At 56.3% G+C, this 20,448-nt stretch overlaps 1 protein-coding gene across 3 annotated transcripts; it reads left to right on the top strand.

The window, feature by feature from the left end:
* Nucleotides 1–8,895: 8,895 nt before the first annotated feature.
* On the top strand, nucleotides 8,896–20,448 carry PDCD1 (programmed cell death 1). 3 transcript variants are annotated; one of them, XM_066345430.1, is made up of 5 exons: nucleotides 8,896–9,004; nucleotides 16,762–17,121; nucleotides 17,693–17,854; nucleotides 19,104–19,138; nucleotides 19,422–20,448. In XM_066345430.1, the coding sequence occupies exons 1-5, from the start codon at nucleotides 8,929–8,931 to the stop codon at nucleotides 19,650–19,652; spliced, it is 864 nt and encodes a 287-aa protein (XP_066201527.1). In that variant the 5' UTR covers nucleotides 8,896–8,928; the 3' UTR covers nucleotides 19,653–20,448. The 3 variants fall into 3 exon arrangements, with proteins under 3 accessions (XP_066201527.1, XP_066201526.1, XP_066201528.1); XM_066345429.1 differs by having other exon boundaries at nucleotides 19,419–20,448; XM_066345431.1 differs by having other exon boundaries at nucleotides 8,937–9,004; nucleotides 16,850–17,121; nucleotides 19,419–20,448.

The raw sequence follows: 20,448 nt of genomic DNA, 5'->3' as shown, positions 1-20,448 counted from the left end.
CGATGCCCTGAGATTGGGGGGCTGGTGCGTGCAGCCCCTGTCGATGATCAGCAGCCCCCGGGGGTCAGCCGCACTGATACAGCCCTTGTCCCTACCCCCATGCACCAGGGTGAAGAGGACAGTGACCATGTCTGGGTCCTCAATGAAAAAGTGTTTGCTCTTAGAGAGGGGTTCAGACACAGAGGGCCAGGCAGAGTCCCAGGCCTGACTGACCACAGGGCCACTGCCCAGGGTCGGCATGGCCTGGGTAGTACTGGGGCTCCTGGCCTTAGGCCCCCAGGCGGGGTCTGGGGGCTTCTGGAAGAAGCAAAGGTCCAGGTTGCAGGCCTTACGGAGGCCCAGAAGCAGACTCCGGGGCACTGGTCTGAGCTGATGCTCTCCTGGAACCACTGCTGCTGGGTGAGCAGGACCAGCTTGTCAAGAAAGAGTTGCACGTTCACCAGGCTCACCTGGCAGTCTCCTCAGGTACCTGGTGGGCACAGCTGACACACCTGGCCCAGAGGCACACCTTCACCAGCCCCAGGAGGCTTTCCTTGTCCCACCACAGGTGGGCCAGCCTGTGCACGTGGGAGGAGGACCAGCTGCACTGGAGTCTGGGGAGGAGAGACAGCAGTGAGTGGAGGTCACAAGGTGCTGCCCCTGCACCCCACACCCCTCAGCCTAATGGGTACAGCGTGGGGGCCCAGCATGAGCTTCCTGACCCTGAGCCCCTTCTGGACAGAGACAGGATGCAGGTGCATAACCCTAGCCTGCAACCCATCCTCTGAAATGCAAACACCTTGTCATCAGATTGGCACCCAAACACACTGGATGGCTAAGCCTGGCCTGACACATGAGTCACTCTGCTGCTTTTCTGTCACTTTGTTATTAAGAGCTTCAATGCCCCGAGGAAATGTCACCCAAAGCCAAAGACTGTCTGGCGGGTCTTGGTGACAGCAGGAAAAGAAGGGTCTGCAGTGTCTCAGCTGTGGGTTCTAGGAGGAAGGTGAAGGGCTGGGGACAGAGACAGAGAAGCATGGGCAGAGCAGGGAAGGATGACAGGGTGCGCCCTGCGCACCTGTGACCCTGGCTCTGAGCGTGCCATGAGAGGACCCTGCCCCTCCATACTTTGAATTGAACACTTCATAAGCACCCCCTCCCCCCAGCATGAAGGATGAGAAGCAGCCGCTCAGCTCCCTGGACAGTGAAGGTGCTGGTGTCACAGTCCCTCTGAAGCTTTGTGTCCCCGGGGCCAGACAGGTAAGCCCACAGGTCCCACACGAGTGACCCTGTGCAGCACGTGCATGCAGGTGTGGGAACCCACTCGCTTGTGAGGTCTCCCTGTTTGTTTCCTTGGGAGCCCTCTGGGGCATCAGTGGAACTTTCTGTGATGATGGCATTGCTCTGCGTCTGCATCACAAGAGGCTGGGGACATGTGCCCTAAGGACTGTTGAACATCCACTTTATTTAAATTTATTTGAGCACTTCGTAGGCACACACGGCCAGTGACCGCTCTGCTGGAGAGCATAGGTCTGTGTGTATGACGGTCCTACCAACTGGTGTCTCTACCTGGAAACCAGCCCTGACCTGCCCACTTTGGCTGTGGGAACAGCACGTATTTAAAGGTACTTCTCAGACCTGAGAAAGCCAGTATTCCACCGCTCTGGGCCTGCAAGTCCCCATGGCACCTCTCTTAGCATGCCCCAAGGACTGGGGCGCTATCTGGTTGGGACCCTTCCAGTCTGGGTTGTCCCACTGTTCTGACATGGCTATTGTCATGACAATGAAGATGGAGGCTCACTAAGCACCCACCACTACCAGGGCTCCCACCCAGCCTCTCACTGAGCCTGTACCCCAGGCCAGGCACACAAGTACTGTCCTACATCTGTGCACCCCTCAGCTCCCTGGGGCCCTCCGGTCTGGCTCAGTGTAGGTCACAGCTGGGCAATGACCATGGCCCTGTCCACCCCCTGCTCCTGTCAGTGCTGCCGTGGAAACCAGGAGATGCTGCAGTGAGCAGACAAAGCCCTCCCTGCCTGGGTGACTGAGTCATCCTACGGGCCCCCATCTGGGCAGGGCCCTGACTGGGCTCCAGGATTACTGCCCTGCCAGGCAAGGTCTGACCTTGCTGCTGAAAGAGACTGGACAGGAGTTGCCCCTCATTCCCAGAGGGGAGCACAATCACCCAGGGCACCCCCCTGCTGAGAGACAGGACCAGGGCAGACTCGTTCCCCTACGCCCACCCCTTAGGGGCTACGACACACCCAGCCTGGTCTCAGGATTCAGGGCCAGCCTAAGGCCAGTGACCAAGCAGCCCTCCGCCCATCCCATCCCTGGACCCAGCAGGAGGTCCCCACCCCCCACCGCACTTCAACAGTCCCTCCAGCCAGTACTGGAAACCACTGCTGTCCAGGTGCCCAGAGGCCTTGTTCTCCTTGGGGACCAGCTCCCAGCTGTCCTCTGGTTTCCTCTTGACCATCAACTGGGCTAAGGTGCTGGCCCACACGTCCACCCTGTCCATGCTGGCGCTGGTACCCCAGTGCGGACTGAGGGCTGCGCCAGCTCCCAGAAACCACTGCAGCCTCACCCACCCATCCAGTCGCTGCTTTGACAAGCATCCAGTCTCCATGGCAACCAGTTCAGCTCAGACACACGAGACAGGCCTTTTCTCTTATCCTTTTGAATATTTCACTGCACAAGCAATATATATTTTTATTTGGGGGAAAGTTATAAACGAATAAATAAAAAGGAAAAGCAACCCAACGTGATGAAATTGCCCATCACTCACCCCCAGAGCTCATTTGTGCTGAGGTCCACATGTGTCCCCATGCATGTGTACATGTAAATACTCGTGTGCATGCGTCACAGACGGGAAACAACACCGAATGGATCGCCCCACGCACGGACAGTGCCCCATGCTCACCCCAGAAATAAACATCGGCTGTTTTCCAGGCTGGCTTTGCCGTAACTCCACACGGACCTGCCTCTGTGCTTCTGCCCGGGACTGGTGCTTTGTCGTTAGAAACAAAGGTATGAAGAACGATATTGAACATGTATCACTGCAAAAACTTTTCAAACTTTTATTGGCTAGAAATGTACAACATTTACATAAAAGTGCCTAAAGCAAAAATGCATAGCTTCCCAAACTTTTATCAAGTCTTAAGTCAGCACCTAGGAGATTCCCGCTGGGACCGCCTGGAGCCCCCACCCTGCAGGGTGTCCCTCTGCGCCGCTGTCAGCGGGCTGCGCCTCTTTGCGTGTGTGTCCAGCTGCTCTCGCCTTGTCAGTCTTTTGTTGGAGCTCCAGGAGCTCGGGAGCATAACCTCAGGTCTGTTGGTTTGTCCGGTACAGAGAGGAAAGTGAGTTGAGAAGAGAAATGACGGTGATCAGGCTGAGTGAGGTGGGGCCAGAGGACACGAACGAGAAGCAAAGGCCACTGTGACTGAGGGAGCGTCCTCAGGACGAAGGTCACATGGACGTGGGGCTGTCGCACTCCTACCGGAGCCCCCCAGGTTTCTGGAGGTGGTGCAGACTTTCCGCTAAGCAGCAGGCTTACGACCCAGGCAAGGAGCCCACCAGTCGCTCGCCAGGGAGCAGGTCTCTGTGTGTGGATGTTGACAGACTGTTTTCAGCTAAGTAGACCGAAGCCATAAAACAGCTGCTCAGTGTGGGCAAGATAAAAGGGTCTGAGAACTGACTGGTTCCCAAAACCCTCTGCGAGCTCAGCGGCCAGCAAGGCCACATCCTTGGAAGCCCTGTCCACAGGGGCCTGGAGGGAGTGGGAAGAACACTCTTCCCAAGAATTTGGCAGACCGTCCCAGGACAGAGCTGGGCCAAACCAAGGAGCAACCCCCCGAATAGGGGCCCTTGCCACACCTGTGTATCTGGGACCCACAACCCCTTCCTCCCTCCCCCGGCAGATGGAAGCTCCGCTCCCCCACACAGACAGGGTGTGCGCTGTGTCCCCAGCTGAGGGTCACAGAGCCAGACAACTGACTGCAGATCCTAGAGCCACAGCCTCAGCCCCCTCTGGCAGGTGACAGATGGGGAACAGGGCCCCTCTGTGCCCTCCCTACAGCCCGCAGTTCCTGAGCTAGTGGCCCCTCGTCCAGCTCCTCCAGGCACCTCCGAGCCGGCCCCTCTCTGGCTGACAGCCCTCTTGCACCTCCACGTGGGCTGATTGTTTTGTTATTCCGTTCTCAGCTCCCGCAAGCCTGGATGCCACGCTCTCCTTTCCATTCTTTTGTTGGTGGCCCTAGAAATCCCAACACACAGACTTACATAACCACCACCGGTGGTAAGCCAAGACCTGGGAATGACAGAGCTGATGCCCTTCCCTCCACATGGCATCTGGACGGGCCCCTCTGTGACTGTCTCTCTCGCTGCTTTCTGAACAATTTCTTCTCATTTCCCTCTCAGTTCACCACTTCTCTCCTCGTCCTTGCCCAGTCTACCGCTGATATTTTCACAATACTTTTTATTTCTGGAACTTCTTTTTGACTCTTTCAACCACGTGGCATCTTTGCCTTGCAGCCAGTGGGCAGTAGACATAAGAAGACATTTTGGTCTGTAAAGTCTGGGAAGCTTCCATAATATGAGGCCAGATACCTGGGTGTAGTCCAATCCACTCCACTTCACCGTCATCTGCACAGCGTGCCGAGGTGATGGCCGGCCTGGCCACAAGCCGCCTAGACCACGAGCTCACCTTGCAGATGGCGGCCATGTGTTGAGGAAGCAGAAATGTAAGGCCCTGGATCCTTGATGACAATTGGAGTCACCATGCCACCTCCAATTGCCTACCCACCCCTGAATTTGTTGTTCAACAGAGAAATAAACTTCTAACTCCCTGTTTTTTAAGGCCGTGTTTTCCAGGGGTTTTAGGGGTATCACCCTGCCAATCATAGCAATGCTAACTGAGGCCCCGGGGCTGTGTCTACAGTCCTGGGTTTCTGTATGCACATACACATGCTTACACGGGAATGCACACATGCCACATCTACATGCCTACACACAAACTCATACACATATATACACAAACACACACATTTGGAAGTTTAAACTGTAAATTCACATTTAAACTACTAACAAAATTCTAGAAAGTTTAAACACTAAAGGAGGGGAGAGTCCTCTGAGACCCTCACACCTCAGCAAACAGGCAGTCAGCAATCTTCGTTCTTGCGCACAGTAAATTCTCCATTCGACTTTTTTAAAATTCGATTCTTGAATTGGGCAGATAAATTAGGCACCCTTTTTCAACTTCTGGGAAATGCTTCAAAAACAGAATAGAACAGAAAGTTTTTATTTGCAAACACTATTAACCATTTCCTGTTCCAACCTCAGCAGCGGCTGTGAGCCTGCCGGCCAGGGCTGTGCTCCCCACCACCACCGATCGGAGACCAGGCTGGAGTCAGGCGTCACTGACATCACCCCGCCAGCTTCTTCAGAAGCAGTTTCAGGATGATCTTCCTGCTTTCTGTGTTTCTCCGTGAATGGAAACTGTCTCCAGAGAGCGCGGGGGATCCCCTCTCCCCCACTTTCCATCTGTGCTGTCTCATGTTCCTCTCTGCGTGCCTGATGCCGTTTGCGTGAGTCACCTCGGTGCTGGCTGTTTGGAAACTCTAGAGCGCCCGTTCCCACCAGAAGGGTGGGGGCCCTCAAGGACGTCTCCAGCCCCTCAGGACCCTGCTGCGAGAGGGAGGGCGCTGCCCTGCAGAGCCCTGACCTCTGCTTCCTTCATGTCTTTGGCAGGTCCCACAGGAAGCAGGTGGCAGCCACAGTCACCGGATAGAGCGGGTACACCACAAGGACAGGAACGTGCACACCACGGCACCCAGTGGCCGCAGTGGGCCACTCCCGGGATGAAGGTTGACGGGAACGTGGACACCCCACACCCACGTGCCCACAGCACGGCCACCAAATCTCTGCAGACAGAGAGGGCCAGGCAGCTGCTCAGCAGCCCATAGGGCCACGTGCTCGGGCTTGAAGTCCTCGGAACCTCGTGGCCCATTCGTTTCTATATATCAGAGAAGCACAGAGCCACAGAGGAGGAGGTCACCCTGGGGCCTTGGGGACGCTGGGCAGGGGGGAGAGGGCGTGGTGAGGCTGACACGGCAGAGACCCCGTGGTGGGGGAGCACACAGCAAGCACACACGTTAAGTCCCCATCACAGGCTCTAACAGGATCAGTCAGGCATGCCCAGGTCAGTGTCCTGGCCGGGATAGAGACAGTGGTCAAGCAAACGGACTGTTGAGGAAAATGGGCTGGGCACTCACACTCATGCAAGTCTAAGGTCTGCTAACGACACGTACTCTTCTCTAGGGCAGAGCCCACAGAACTGGGGTCCTGGCTTGTCTCTGAGGACCCCACCCAGGACCTGCTTACTATGTGGAGCTGGCAGTGAGGGCGAGAGACAGGCCACCCTGGCTGTGATCCTTAATACGACCTTCCAACCCTGAGGGGTGAAGCCAGGACACAGGGCAGAGACTAGGGGGCCAGCCAGCAAGGGACACAGGAAGAAGGCAGACAGAGCCCCTGACCGTCCCAGCTTTCTCCAAACAGGGACACTGACCTGTCCACACTGAGGAATAGTGAGAAAGTAGGACAGTGTGATGGGGCTCACGTGTGTCTGGGGGGACAGTGTGCTGATCAGCAATGGGGATCCTTGCATGTCACCTTGGGCATGCGGTACCCCAAGATGTGCTGGGGCTCCTGTCCCCTGTCTCACCTGTGCCAGCCCCCTCTCCAGGCTCTGACCCAGGTATCAAGTTGGTCCTGCCCATCCTGTGTGTCCCTATCTTCCACAGTCTCTGTGTCACCCCCACACACACTCTTGCCTCCATACACCCCCTGACGATTCAGAACCTTCCAGGGCCCAAGTTCCTCTTCCACCTCCTGTCTGGTTCAGAACCTTCCAGGGCCCAAGTTCCTCTTCCACCTCCTGTCTGCCCCCCCCCCAATGGCTAGGTCCTAGCCCACCAGCCTCCAGCCAAGGGGAGAGGGGTCACAGGGAAAGGGGAGGGTAAATCTGGAAGGAATGAGGAGGAGGGAGGGGGTGAGCAGGAGGAAGGAGACTAAAGGGAGAGAGGACAGGAGGGAGGGGAAGGGAAAGACGGTGGAGACCAGGGAAGTGGACAGGAGGAGCACAATCACCCCTGACTTCTAGCCCCTCTGTGGACACATCCACGCTCTTGCAGATAGTCATAGGAAGGGGGATCCTGAGATAGTCAGGAGAGCCCCCCCCCAGGGGTCTGACAGTCTCTCCCATCAGAACACAGCCCCACCCTCCCCCATGGCCCCCTCAGTCCAGGTTCTGGGAGGGCAGTGTGTCCCTAGTGCAGAGCCTTGGATCCCATGGGTACAAACTGCTGTGTCCTAGACAGAGCCTGGACTAAGCTGAAGTGCCCAGCTTGGTGCCAGCTGGACTCTTGGTGACCCTTAGTCTGCCCTAGTCTCAACCCCACCTCCAGAGGGCCTGTCCCCTGAGGGGCGGCCACAGGGTAGCCCATCAGGCTGGGCCTCCTACTGCCCACGCCCGCGGGGGGAGTGGCCCTTTGTTCTGAGCTGAAGCCCCATGCGCTCTCTGCCTCAGGCGTCGTGTTTGATGCTGTTTCCACCGGTTCAGTTCTTTAATGTTTTCCCCTCACAGCCTGAGCTGCGTGCCCGCCTGGTGCCCGCCTCCGAGCTTGCTGCGCCCAGGAGCCAGCTGTCGGGCGGTTTCTGGGTTTCTGTCTTGGTTATTTTAAGCTGCTGAGACCCACGCTTTGCATCACTAATATCAGCAATTTCCTTTTCCCTGTTTTCTATTCATTAACATAAAATGCTCAGAGCAAAGTACAATGAAAATATCCAACGCTCTCACAAACATCTGGCTGTGTGGCCAGGCCAGAGCCCCTGGGGACCCCAGGATCGCCCCCCCCCAACCTGAGCCAACGCTGGGGGTCCCTGAGGGGTTTGTGACGAGGTAAGGCCTGCCACCCAGGTCTGTGTCACAGGCTGAGCCCCTGGCACCACAGGCTGTCAGGAGGCTGCTGACAGTGGAAAGATCTGGAAACGGGGCTGCCCCACCTGGCATGGTGCCTCCAGAAAGCCTGAAGCTGAGAGTGGGATGCTAGGTGCCCAATGTCCTTACGTAGGGGGCCGGCAGCCAGGCCACTATGGAGGCAGGGCATGGACACCAGGTAGAGGACAAGGGTCTCAGGTGGACCTGGGTCAGGCAGACCTCCAGCTTCCCCACTGCAGGTGGCCTTGCAGCCTGGGGGGAGAGGTGACATCTCTCCAGGAGCAGGAGAGCCAGGAGAGCCCTTGGCAGGACGGGTCTGTGCTGCCCACTGCCCACTGCCCAGGGGGATGGCTGGGCTGGGGCTGTAGAGATCCGACCAGGCCCCCAGCAGCGGCAGAGTAAGCGGGTTCACACACAACAGTCACAAAGGCCCCACAAAGGAGGCAGAGGGGGCCGTGGGCATGGGGTCAAACCCACCCTTTCCTGCTTCCTGGGGAAACGGGGCCCAGAGAGTGTGACCCATCTTCCCAAGCATAGGATGGCAGGGGAGGGGAGGAAGGAGTCACCCCCCTACACACACTCACACACACACACAAACTTGTGGAAAGGGAAAGAGGTAACCCCAAAGAAAGAGACAAAATCTACCAGGGGGTGAAGCGAGACCACCACGATAGGGGGGCACCCAGGCACCACCTGCCTGTCTTTCTCCCTCCCCCAGCCCCCCACCTCCACGCCTCTCTCCGCACTTCTCTCTCTTCCTCCTCCTCCTCCCCCCACTCCCGCCCCCTCCTCTGTTTCCCTCCTCCCTTCTCACTCCCCGCCTTGAAGGTGAAGGAAGAAAGGGCGGGGCCTCGGGCGTGTCCCTCAACCTGGCGGGGACTGCTTCCTTTCTGGTGCTCCTCCACTAGGGCGAGAGGAGAGGAGGTCGGCAGGCCACTGGCGCTAGGGGCATGGGGACCCCGTGGGCGCCCCGGCCGCTCATCTGGATGGTGCTGCAGCTGGGCTGGTGGCCGGGATGGCTCCTAGGTATGTGGGTTAGGGCTGGGTGGTGGGGGTCAGGGCTGGGAACAACCTCGCGCCCTCCGTCTCTGGCGGGTGGAGGAGGCTGTGCTGGGCTAGGCGTGCCCCCGGCAGAGTGCTATGTGGCTTTGGCTGAGAGAAATGCCCTCTTTGGGCTTATCTGGTGGTGAGTCCCGTGAGGAGGCAGGGGATGTCCCAGTTCTTCCTGTGCCCAGTGGGGCAGCAAGCCTGTGCCCCTCTCTGTAAGATTATAGGGCTGGGATGGCCAGAGCCCCGAACCGGGGCCCAGCTACCCCAACTTGTGTTTTCTGGGGTGGACCAGCCTCACAAGGGGCTGACTGGCTCCTGACGTGACAGCTTAGACGGCTCAGACACTTAACTCTGGGTATATTAACAGTAACCGGTGAGTCAAGACCATTGCCCCATCCCCTCCAGGTCCTGGGGCACACCGGCCTGGACTCTCTGCACAAGCTGCCCAAGTGGAGAGCCTGGGCATGGCTCAGTGTCCACGGCAGGTCCTGGCGAGGGGGCCGGGCCCTGAGCTCACTGTACAAGCTGTCCACTGGACAGGCCCTGCACGCCCGTGATCAAAGTCAGATAGTCAGGGAGTGAGCTTCCTCCTGGCTGCCCCATCCTCAGCCAGCACTGCACAGATGGGCACTGGGGAAGGTGGACCCCCATGTCCAGCCCAGCATCTTTCATCTGGACCTTATTGGGAAAGGGATTGAGGGTCCTTGGAAGGACCAAGGCAAGGTGGGGTGCCCTGACTCCTGGAGTCCTGGTGCCCCAGGGCCCTCGGTCACTCTGCCCCTCCAGGGTCTGCTTGATGATGACGGGGGCACCAGACAGCCTGGTTTTCCTCCTTGCTGTGGCCTCACACCCCAGGAAGACCTCAGGGTCCATGGAGAAACTCAAACCTGGGGTCAGCGGTCTAAGGGCCTGTAGCTGAAATGTGCCCAGTAAGAGGCCTTGCAGGGAGCCCAGGCAGGGGAGCAGGAGGTCTGTGCAGCACCTGGGAGGAGGACCCGAGGTGACGAAGCCGTCTGTGGCCGGGTCTCCCCCAGGGTCCTGGGAGGAGGACCCGAGGTGACGAAGCCGTCTGTGGCCGGGTCTCCCCCAGGGTCCTGGGAGGAGGACCCGAGGTGACAAAGCCGTCTGTGGTCGGGTCTCCCCCAGGGTCCTGGGAGGAGGACCCGAGGTGACAAAGCCGTCTGTGGTCAGGTCTCCCCAGGGTCCCTTCCCAAAGCAGGGAAAGACGAGAGAGAGGCTCTGCAGTCAGACCCCCCAGTTTCAGATGCATTAGCCTGTGTCTCGAGCGACATTTTCAAACTCAGCGTGCCTCAGTTTCCCCATCTGTCACCCAGGGTGACCCTGCTCAGCACAGAGCACGGTAGTGCCTGTGGCCAGTGGGGTCGTCATGAGCTTTTGCCCCGGACTCAGGCGCTCAGGGCCACAGGCGGCTTCCTGCCCCATGGCATCTTCGTCCCTTGCTAATTCATTCTCTGTGTTTATTATTTTAGTCATTCCCCTGGGAACCCCCCTCCTTAGTATATGTTTTTGTTGCATTTTATGAAATATCCCAAACCCACCAGTTGGTGTCCCCCCTTCTCCCCCACTCCGTTCTACTGGAGGAGAGCAAATGAGAGTCCTTGACAGCTTCCTAATCCCCGAGTCACTGACCCCCTCTGAGCCACGGTTTCCAACCTGCAGTTTAGGGACAATAATGCCTGCCCTATAGGGTCACGAGAATCAAGTCAGATCATTTATAAAAACTGTCCAGTTCAGCCTGACTGGGCAGTGGCGCAGTGGATAGAGCGTCGGACTGGGATGCGGAAGACCCAGGTTCGAGACCCTGAGGTCGCCAGCTTGAGCGCGGGCTCATCTGCTTTGAGCAAGGCTCACCAGCTTGGACCCAAGGTCGCTGGCTCGAGCAAGGGGTTACTTGGTCTGCTGAAGGCCCACGGTCAAGGCACATATGAGAAAGCAATCAATGAACAATTAAAGTGTTGCAACGCGCAATGAAAAACTAATGATTGATGCTTCTCATCTCTCCGTTCCTGTCTGTCTATCCCTCTCTCTGACTCTCTCTCTGCCTCTGTTAAAAAAAACAAAACAAAAAAAAAAACTATCCAGTTCAGCCCGTGACACATTTTTTTTAAGTCAGATGGTTTTATTTACTTTTTTCAACGTATAGCTTTGAAAAATATTTGAAACATACAGAACAGTTATAAAACAACAGTGAACACCCTTCACCCCCAGTTGCCAGTTGATAATATTGTCACATTTGTTGTGTGTATTAATGGCGGTGACAAATACCATAGACCAGGCGGCTTTGTAACAGAAGTTCATGGTCTCACAGCTCGAGGCCAGAAGCTGGGATCCAGCAGTCAGCCAGGCTGGTTCATCCAGAGGCTGGAAGGAGAATTGGTCCCAGGCCTCTCCAGGTCCTGGTGGTGGCTGTCACTCCTGCCCGTCCCTTGGCTTGTAGATGTATTACCCCAGCTCTCCCTCTGTCTTCACATGGTGTCTTCTGTGTATGTCTGTCCAGATGTCCCTCTTCTTATACAGACACAGTCATGTTGAAGGAAGGCCACCCACCAGACCTCATCTTGAATAATTACATTGCAACCGCCTGTTTCCAAATAAGGCCACATTGAGGAGCTGGGTCAGTGTGTGAATCTGGACCCACATCCCATCTATGCATGTTACTGAGATTTGAGCTGAGCCACGGAGGGTTGCTTGCTCTGCTCGTGCCGCAGACGGTCCCTCTTCCTCAGCCCAAGTTCAGATGCCCCTGCAGCCCACCCCAGCCCAGTGGCAAGTCAAACAGCGCCTGCTTGTTTGGAGGGCACAGCCCTCAGCTTCCTTTGACTGGAGCAGGCCCTCGAGTCCCCACCCCCTTTTTTTTAACTCAAATCTCAATCTTATTTCACATATGGAAAGCCTTAGAACTAGGAATATTTTTATTGAGGTATAATTGGCACAATGTTGCATTATTTTCAAGTACAAAACATAATAGCTTGATGTTTGTCCATATTGTGAAGTGATAACCCTGGTTAACAGCCATCACCAAACATAACTACAGAATTCTTTTTGCAAGATTCACTCCCTGGCTACTCTCAAACATGCAGTAGCCACGCCTCCACATCCACAGGGATCGGTTCCAGGATCCCCGGGAAGTCTGGTCAAGTCCCTTATTTTGCGCAGACATATTATAGTTAGTAAAGGTGTTTCCCACAGAGATAGGAGTTAACAGTTTTGAACCTACTTTTGTGTTCTAAGATTGAATAAAAAAGTCACACATTGTAAACTCTGAGGCTCGGGTTTTAACTGTCAGAGAAAGTAAACCCTGTGTTATCAGGCTGGAACTGGATTGGAACGTGAACTCGTGGTTTTTAGCCAACTCTCACAGCAGCCGTACCTACCGGGACATTGCCACTGTCCTGGCGGCCACTTAGGCCTTCACTGCTGCTCCTGTCCAGCCACACGGGGTTGTCACTAAATCTTGAGAATCCCCTCTTGTGTTTTTTCTCCCGTTCTCAAAGCCGCCACCTGGATTGCCCTGCCCTTACTGACTCACACCTAATACATGATCATATTCTCCTAACTAGTCTGAAGATTTTCAGAGACAAAAACATTGTCAGAGGTGGGCACACTCTTGGCTGGGGACTAGGGTATCCCGGCCGGTGCTCATGGAAGGGCAGCCTTGACTTGGCCCCACATATGGAAAATGGCACCTGTGGTTGCAGATTTTCTGGCATTTAAGGAGAGGTTGGAAATCCAAATTTTTATGTGACATCCTCTATGTTTTATGTGTTATTGAATTCTAGGCTGTTTTGTTTTGTTTTTTAAAAGTTCTATGTGAGGTAAAAAAAAACAAACCATGCCTGCAGGTCAAATGTATCCACCACAGCCATTTTACAGGTTCTGGCCAAAAGCTTGTGAGAAGAGGTGACATGTACAGTCTGCCCAGGAGACTGTGCGCCGTAATCTGAGGGTGCTCAGGGCTCTTATATAAAATTGCGTGCCTTTCTGCAGATAATATCAGCTGGTGTTCCCACAATCACTGTTTCTCATGGATTCAGCAAGTGCTCAGCACGTGATAAATTCAAGTTTTGCATTTTGGAATTTTCTGGAATTTTTGGTTCTTTCAAATATTTGACCGGAGCTTGGTTGAGTCCATGGATTCGGAACGCGCAGAAGTGAAGGGCTGACTGTTCAGTATTAATTTTATGTATGTATGTATGTATTTATGTATGTATGTATGTAATTTTTTACAGAGACAGAGAGTGAGTCAGAGAGAGGGATAGACAGGGACAGACAGACAGGAACGAAGAGAGATGAGAAGCATCAATCATTAGTTTTTCGTTGCGCGTTGCAACACCTTAGTTGTTCATTGATTGCTTTCTCATATGTGCCTTGACCGCGGGCCTTCAGCAGACTGAGTAACCCCTTGTTGGACCCAGCGACCTTGGGTCCAAGCTGGTAGGCTTCTGCTCAAACCAGATGAGCCCGCGTTCAAGCTGGCGACCTCGGGGTCTCAAACCTGGGTCCTCTGCATCCAAGTTCGATGCTCTATCCACAGCGCCACTGCCTGGTCAGGCCTGACTGTTCAGTATTATTAAGTGAAGTTGCCATGCTGTGCGTGACATCCTCAGGACTTACTCACCTGACAACTAGATGGTTCTACCTTTGACCCCTAGTCACCCCTCCTCCCACTGCCACCCTTGGCAACCACCAGTCTGTTCTCTGTATCCATGAGCTTGCTTTTTGTTTTCAATTCCACATATAAGTGAGATTATATGGTATTTGTCTTTCTCTGCCTGACTTCTTTTTGGGGTTTTTTTTTGTTTGTTGTTTGTTTGTTTGGATTTTTTTCCAAGTGAGAGGAGGGGAATTAGAAAGACAGACTCTCTCATGCGCCCCAACTGGGATCCACCCAGCAACCTCTGTCTGGGCCAATACTCTGCCCATCTGGGGCCATGCTTGCAACCGAACTATTTTTAGCTCCTGAGGCGGAGGCTGCACAGAGCCATCCTCAATGCCCAGGCTAGTGCGCTTGAACCAATTGAGCCATGGCTGCGGGAGGGGAAGAGAGGGTGGGAGGGATGGAGAAGCAGATAGTTGCTTCTCCTGTGTGCCTTGACCAGAAATCGAACCTAGGACTTGCACACGCTGGGCTGACTCTCTATCACTGAGCCAACCGGCCAAGGCCTGTCTGACTTATTTCACTTAGCATAATGCCCTCAACGTCTATTCAAGCTGTCAGAGATGGCACGGTTTTATTCGTTTTTATAGCTGAGTAATATTTCATTGTGTATATATACACACAACTCCCCTCGTCTATCGATGGGCACTGAGGCTGCTTCCGTGTCGTGGCTTTCAGAAATAACGCTGCAATGAACATGGCGTACACATGGGCACTGAGGCTGCTTCCGTGTCGTGGCTTTCAGAAATAACGCTGCAATGAACATGGCGTACACATGTCTTTTCTGTCACTGTTGTTGTTTTTTTTGGGGGGGGGGTTGTGTATTTTTCTGAAGTTGGAAATGGGGAGGCAGTCAGACTCCCCATGCGCCCGACTGGGATCCACCTGGCATGCCCACCAGGGGGTGATGCTCTGCCCATCTGGGGCGTCGCTCTGTTGCAACCAGAGCCATTCTAGCGCCTGGGGCAGAGGCTATGGAGCCGTCCTCAGTGCCCGGGCCAACTTTGCTCCAATGGAGCCCTGGCTGCGGGAGGGGAAGAGAGAGACAGAGAGGAAGGAGAGGGGGAGGGGTGGAGAAGCAGATGGGCGCTTCTCCTGTATGCCCTGGGCGGGAATTGAACCTGGGACTCCTGCACACCAGGCTGACGCTCCACCACTGAGCCAACCGGCCAGGGCCCTGTCACTGTTTTTGCTTTATTCCCAAATATGGATTTGCTGGATCATTAGGTAGTTTTAGTTTTAATTTTTTGAGGACACTCCATACAGTTTGATCACTGCAGTGGGCACTGGCGGGTGACAGGAGCGAGGTGGGTCCACAGAACCAATACTCTGTGCTCTGGTGGTGCTGTGTCACCACAGCATGTCATCAAGTCTTTGTCCACCTTAGACTGTCACTCACATGATGCTTTCTTTAAAAAGACCTGTGTGCTTCCCAAATAAACGAGTGAAGAAGCTGCCCAGAGGAGCGGATGTGTGTGTGGGAGGTTTGGGCCCTCAATCACGAGGGAGAGAAGGGCCGGCCGTGTCTCTACTGCGGTTTGTGTGGCCCCCGGGAGGACCCCACTTGCCCTGGCCATCCCCAGTCCAGGCCTGGCTCTCTGTGAGCCCCTGGCTCCCTGTGACACCAATGCCCTTCCCAGGCAGTGGCACATACTTCCACCGAGCTTACCCTCCACGGGGACTGGGGGACCCCAGCCTGGGGCCCTCCTGGCTCTGGGTCACATCCAGCTGGCACTTGACAGTATCCATAGCAATAGGCCCTGCAGGCACGGGACTGGCCATGTGCCAGCCTTGACCATGCGTCTATAGCCAGAAGAGATGCCAGGGAAAGGGACATGGCAGACGGCCCAGGCAAGCTGAGTCCTGACCTCTCCAAGTCAGTGTCCTCAGTATAAATGGTGGTGGGGTGGCGAAGGTCCTGTCCGTCTCTGAGCAAGGCCACAGAAATGTAAGGACACTGGGAACACTTCAGGACTCACCTGGTCTCACCACCTCAAGGCCCATCTGCCCTCTCTAGATATCTGTGATTTTGCCCCGTGTGAGGTGCCCAGGAAGATGGGCAGAGGATGTCCTGGCCACACCTGACCTGATTTGGCCCAGACTAAAGGGGCACTGGGTCCAGGCATAGCCTGTCCCCCTGGGGGCCGCCACAAGCTCTCTGGGCAGGTATGGCACAGGGCAGGGCCTGAAGCAGCTGGTCTCAGGCCAGGGGACCCACGCCCAGTAACCATTTCCCTCAGGCTGGAGCTGAGCAGAACAGACATATGGACATGAGAATGTGTGGGAGGGAAGGCAAGCATAGCCAGGCCTGTGTGTGTGTGTGTGTGTGTGTTCACGTGTCAGACAGCCAAGAGCCTCCTCCCATGGGCACACAAGACCACTCACTGCACATCCTTCTTTGGGGAGTGTGGGCCGGAGCCCAGGGCATCAGGCGCCCCGTTTCTGCCCATTTCAAGGCGATAGCTCAGCTCGTCTCTGAACTGCAGTCCCCAGAGCCCTGGCAGAAGGTGTAGGGTTTCCACACTGCCCAGGTCAGCTGTGCCCAGCTCCAAGCGTGTCCTGAGATGGGGGCGTGTCCTGTCCTGACTCCTGAGCCCACTGGGGGTCTGGGCTCTCAGTGGAAACCCCGCCAGCCCAGCCCAGCTCCCAGGTTACCTCCCCGTCTGCTAGCACAGTGCACACAGCTCAGGGACCCAGAATACAGAGCTGGGAACCTGGATTCAATGAAGGGCAAAGGTCCTACAACCACCACTCAGGAGAAACGAGGTGGGGTGAGGGTTGGGTCAGAGGTAGCCCATGCCAGATGTAGCCAGATGTAGCCAGTGGATGAGATGTCCCCATGGTGTTCCCTGGTGAGAGGCGAGCACCCCGTCCCTGGGAGCATGCAGGAGAAGTGACAAGGCTCCATGGTAGAAGCTCTGCAGAGGGTACTCCATCATGGGCTGGGCCTTCCAGAACCTTCCTAGCTGACAGGATGTGGGAAGTGAGAGGGGGTCTTGGTGGACTGTCACATGCCCCTTCCTCAAGGCCTGCTGGTTCTCTCTCCACCCCACAGAAACCCCCAACAGACCCCAGAGGGCCCCTACCTTCCACCCGCTGCAGCTCTCGGTGGACAAGGGTGAGACCGCCACCTTCACCTGCAGGTTCTCCAACACGTCTGAGAAATTTGCACTCAACTGGTACCGCGTGAGCCCCAGAAACCAGAGGGTCAAGCTGGCCGCCTTCCCTGAGGACAGAAGCCTGGACCACATGGACACACGCTTCCACGTGACTCGGCTGCCGAATGGGCAGGACTTTGAAATGAGCATCGTTGGCACCCAGAGCAATGACAGCGGCGTCTACCTATGTGGGGCCATTGACCTAAGCCCTGAGATGCACATCCAAGAAAGCCCCCACGCAGAGCTCACGGTGACAGGTGCAGGGGTGAGGCCCCGAGGGCAGGGGTGAGCAGGGCAGGGCAGGGCACGGTGGCCTATTAGGCATAATGAGCAGGGACTCTCTAAGCCAGGGGTCTCCAAACTTTTTACACAGGGGGCCAGTTCACTGTCCCTCAGACCATTGGAGGGCTGCCAAATACAGTGGTCCTCTCACTGACCACCAATGAAGGAGGTGCCCCTTCCAGAAGTGCAGTGGGGGCTGGATAAATGGCCTCAGGGGGCGCATTGCAGCCCGTGGGCTGTAGTTTGGGGACGCCTGCTCTAAGCTCTAGTCCAGATGTACCATGCCCAGGACCGCAGTGACCAATGGCTGTGGGCCCCTGTGCTTAGAAGCACCCCAGACCTACTTGTCAATGGAGGGCAGGTGGCAGGCACCTCTCAGGCTGAGGCTCTAGCAGCCTGGGTTAGACTCGTCTAGACAGGTCTAGGATCCAGTCCTCTCGGGGATCCAGGAAGTCAGGGCAGGACCCTAAGTCCCTGTCCTTGTATTCCCATCCCTGAGTCCTTCCTGTATCCCTATCCCTGAGTCTCTGTCCTCTGTGTCTCCAGAGAGAGCCTTGGAACTGTCCACTGAGAGCCCCAGCCCCCCACCCAGGCCCGCCGGCCAGTTGCAGGGCCTGGTCATCGGTGTCACAAGTGTCCTGGTGGGCATCCTCCTGCTGCTACTGCTGACCTGGGTCCTGGCCACCGCCGTCCCCAGGTCTACTCAAGGTAATACCCTAGCCCTCCCCTGGCTGCCCCGTCCAGGTGGAGCTCAGTTCACTGTCTATGGCCTGGTCCACCAGCCCCTCCCTCCACTGCCTTCCACACTGAGAATCCCAGGTAGAAGGTGGACTGGCCCTACCAGGGCCTGGGATCCCCTCACAGACTCAGGCCATGTTCCTTCTCCCGTGCTTGCTCTCAGGAGGGGTCTGAGGGAAGGTTGCTGTCAAGGTCCCATGGGAAAGCAAGGAGAGCCCCCAGGCTGAACCACCTGTCTAGTTGCCCAAGGCCACACCTTCAGGTCGCTCCTCAATCAACAAGACACTGTGACAGTACTTCTGACATCAGTTTTAGGTCCTGTGGTGACAACCACAGCCACCTCTGACCACCAAGAGGAAGGCTGTGGATACTGCCCTCCACACACACATACCCTGGTGGTGTGGTCCCAGGCAGCTGGTCCTCAGTCACTGTGTCGATGGGTGGACATCTCTGGGGCTGGGAGAAGGGGACACTGCCTAGAGGGGGTCCAGCTCTGGGGCTGGGAGAAGGGGACACTGCCTAGAGGGGGTCCAGCTCATCTGCAGGCCCTGCATACCAGAGACTCTGGTCATGCTCTCCCCAGACAAGTATCTAGGGGTTGTGTGTCCAACAGCAGGAGGCCCCACAGGGGCCTAGGAAAGGGCAGACAGGGCCTCCACACTCTTCCCCTAAGTGGTTGGACATAGCGGCCATGCTGACCTGCCAGGCCAGGTCCTGTGGGGTTCATTTATCCAGGAATCACATTTTCCTCCTTCAGGTATTTTTGAGGCCCGCTGTGTATCCCGGGCTCCAGTCACGGGTGTAAATGCATGTGGTGTTCCTGTACAGCACCTGCCAGGGAGGTGCTGCCACCGCACCGCTGAGTGTGTGTCCGCTGTGTGCTCTGTGGCACCAGCCGGAGACCCAGAGTGGGTTTGGTGCCCTGTAGTGGGCACCAAGCTTGGCCAGATTTGCAACCAAAGACAACAGGAGCTGTCTGGAAACCAGGTGGTCTTATGCAGTCATGCACCCAGGCAACTCAGGTCCAAACAGGACCCTTGGAGATGAGCAGGGACTTAGGTAGTGGCATGGGGAGTGAGGACAGGCAAGGAGGGTGCTCCGTCACCCAGGCCCCTTCTCATGGCCAGAGGCCTTCCTAACCCTCCTCCCTGAGACCCGCACTGAGACTCTCCCCTGCTGGGCCTTCTGGGTTCCCTGACTCCCCCTTGTTTCCCTGCAGGGCCCTGTGCCTGCTGGAGTGAGGACCAGACTCTGGTGAGTTTCCTTCCCTTGCTAGTGATGGTGCTGGGGACACTGGAGATGGGAGGACAGGTGACTCTGCCCCAAGGATGAATGGCCTCAGGAGCAGCCACTCCTTCCTTCGCCATGCCACTTTGTTTGAGCACTAGGAGCTGGACCCCAGGATGACCTGGGGACCAGCTGGACCTCAGGCCCTGCCCGCTGTGTGTGTGTGTGCGTTTGTGTGTGTGTGTACGAACATCTGTGTGTGCGCTGTCCACTCAGAGTGCTGAGTTCTTTCTCCCTCTTCCCTAAGAAGGAGGGCCCCTCCACAGGGCCTGTGTTCTCCGTGGACTATGGAGAGCTGGACTTCCAGGGGCGGGAGAAGACCCCGGAGCCTGCCACACCTTGTGTTCCTGAGCAGACGGAGTACGCTACCATTGTCTTCCCTGGCAGACCAAGCTCCCCCACCCGCAGGGCCTCAGCTGATAGCCCCCCGGGGCCTGGGCCTTTGAGACTCGAGGATGGGCACTGCTCTTGGCCCCTCTGACGGCTCCTCGCCGGCCCACGCTTTCAGACTCAACAATAGAGGAGCGTCGTGCCCTCCTGAGAGGAACACGCAGCAGCGGAGGCCACCTGGAGCTGAACCCTGTCAGGGTCACACTCCTGCACTGGGCAAGTTGCCTGGCTTTCCTCCAAATCCTTGCGGGGACCTGCGCAAAGAAGGAACCACTGTCCCATCTGGGCGAGGAGAGGAGACAGGCCCAGGACTCCAGAGGCGACCCCTTGAGATGGCCCAGTCGCTCTCCTGAACTGCTGCTCTGTCACCCTGTCCCTCCCACACACCTGCTACGAGTGTCGAGTGTCGGGAGACTCCAGGAGTCACCACGACTATACTGCCCGTTGAGGAGCCTGGTGCCTGGACGTGCAGCACGGGCATCTTGAATGGAGACTCTGCTTTGGGATGCCAGATCAGGTGCTCTCACAGCGAAGAGACCCAGGACATGCCACTGGGCACACAGGGCTGTTCATGAGCCTGGTGCTCCCAGGTCTGAAAAAGAGCTCCTGGCCATGGCAGGCAGGCAGCACCCTGGAGTGGCCTCCTCCTTGGCATTCATTCATGGTGCTATTTAAAGGTGACTCAGAGGCTCCCACCTGAGATGCCTGGTGGGCACACCACCCTTCCAGGCCCACTGCTCCTTGCCCTCCGCACCAAAGCAGTGGCTGTTCGGAAAGGGTGGTCAGTGGGCATCTGGGTGTGGGAACTCAGAAGCAGGTGTTTGTTGTGGGCTCCACACATACTTGAGAGGTTCTTTCCCTGTCTATTATATTATAATTAAACAATG

The sequence above is a fragment of the Saccopteryx leptura genome, chromosome 7 (assembly GCF_036850995.1).
Source record: "Saccopteryx leptura isolate mSacLep1 chromosome 7, mSacLep1_pri_phased_curated, whole genome shotgun sequence".
Taxonomy (NCBI): Eukaryota; Metazoa; Chordata; class Mammalia; order Chiroptera; family Emballonuridae; genus Saccopteryx; species Saccopteryx leptura.
This window is presented reverse-complemented; position numbering and strand designations above follow the sequence as displayed.

Excerpts from the sequence above, each read along its gene's own strand:
- PDCD1 (XM_066345429.1), top strand. The coding sequence starts at position 8,929 with ATGGGGACCCCGTGGGCGCCCCGGCCGCTCATCTGGATGGTGCTGCAG. Across the intron at positions 9,005-16,761 it reads GTGGCCGGGATGGCTCCTAG|AAACCCCCAACAGACCCCAG; the intron begins GTATGTGGGTTA and ends TCCACCCCACAG. Across the intron at positions 17,855-19,103 it reads CGTCCCCAGGTCTACTCAAG|GGCCCTGTGCCTGCTGGAGT; the intron begins GTAATACCCTAG and ends GTTTCCCTGCAG.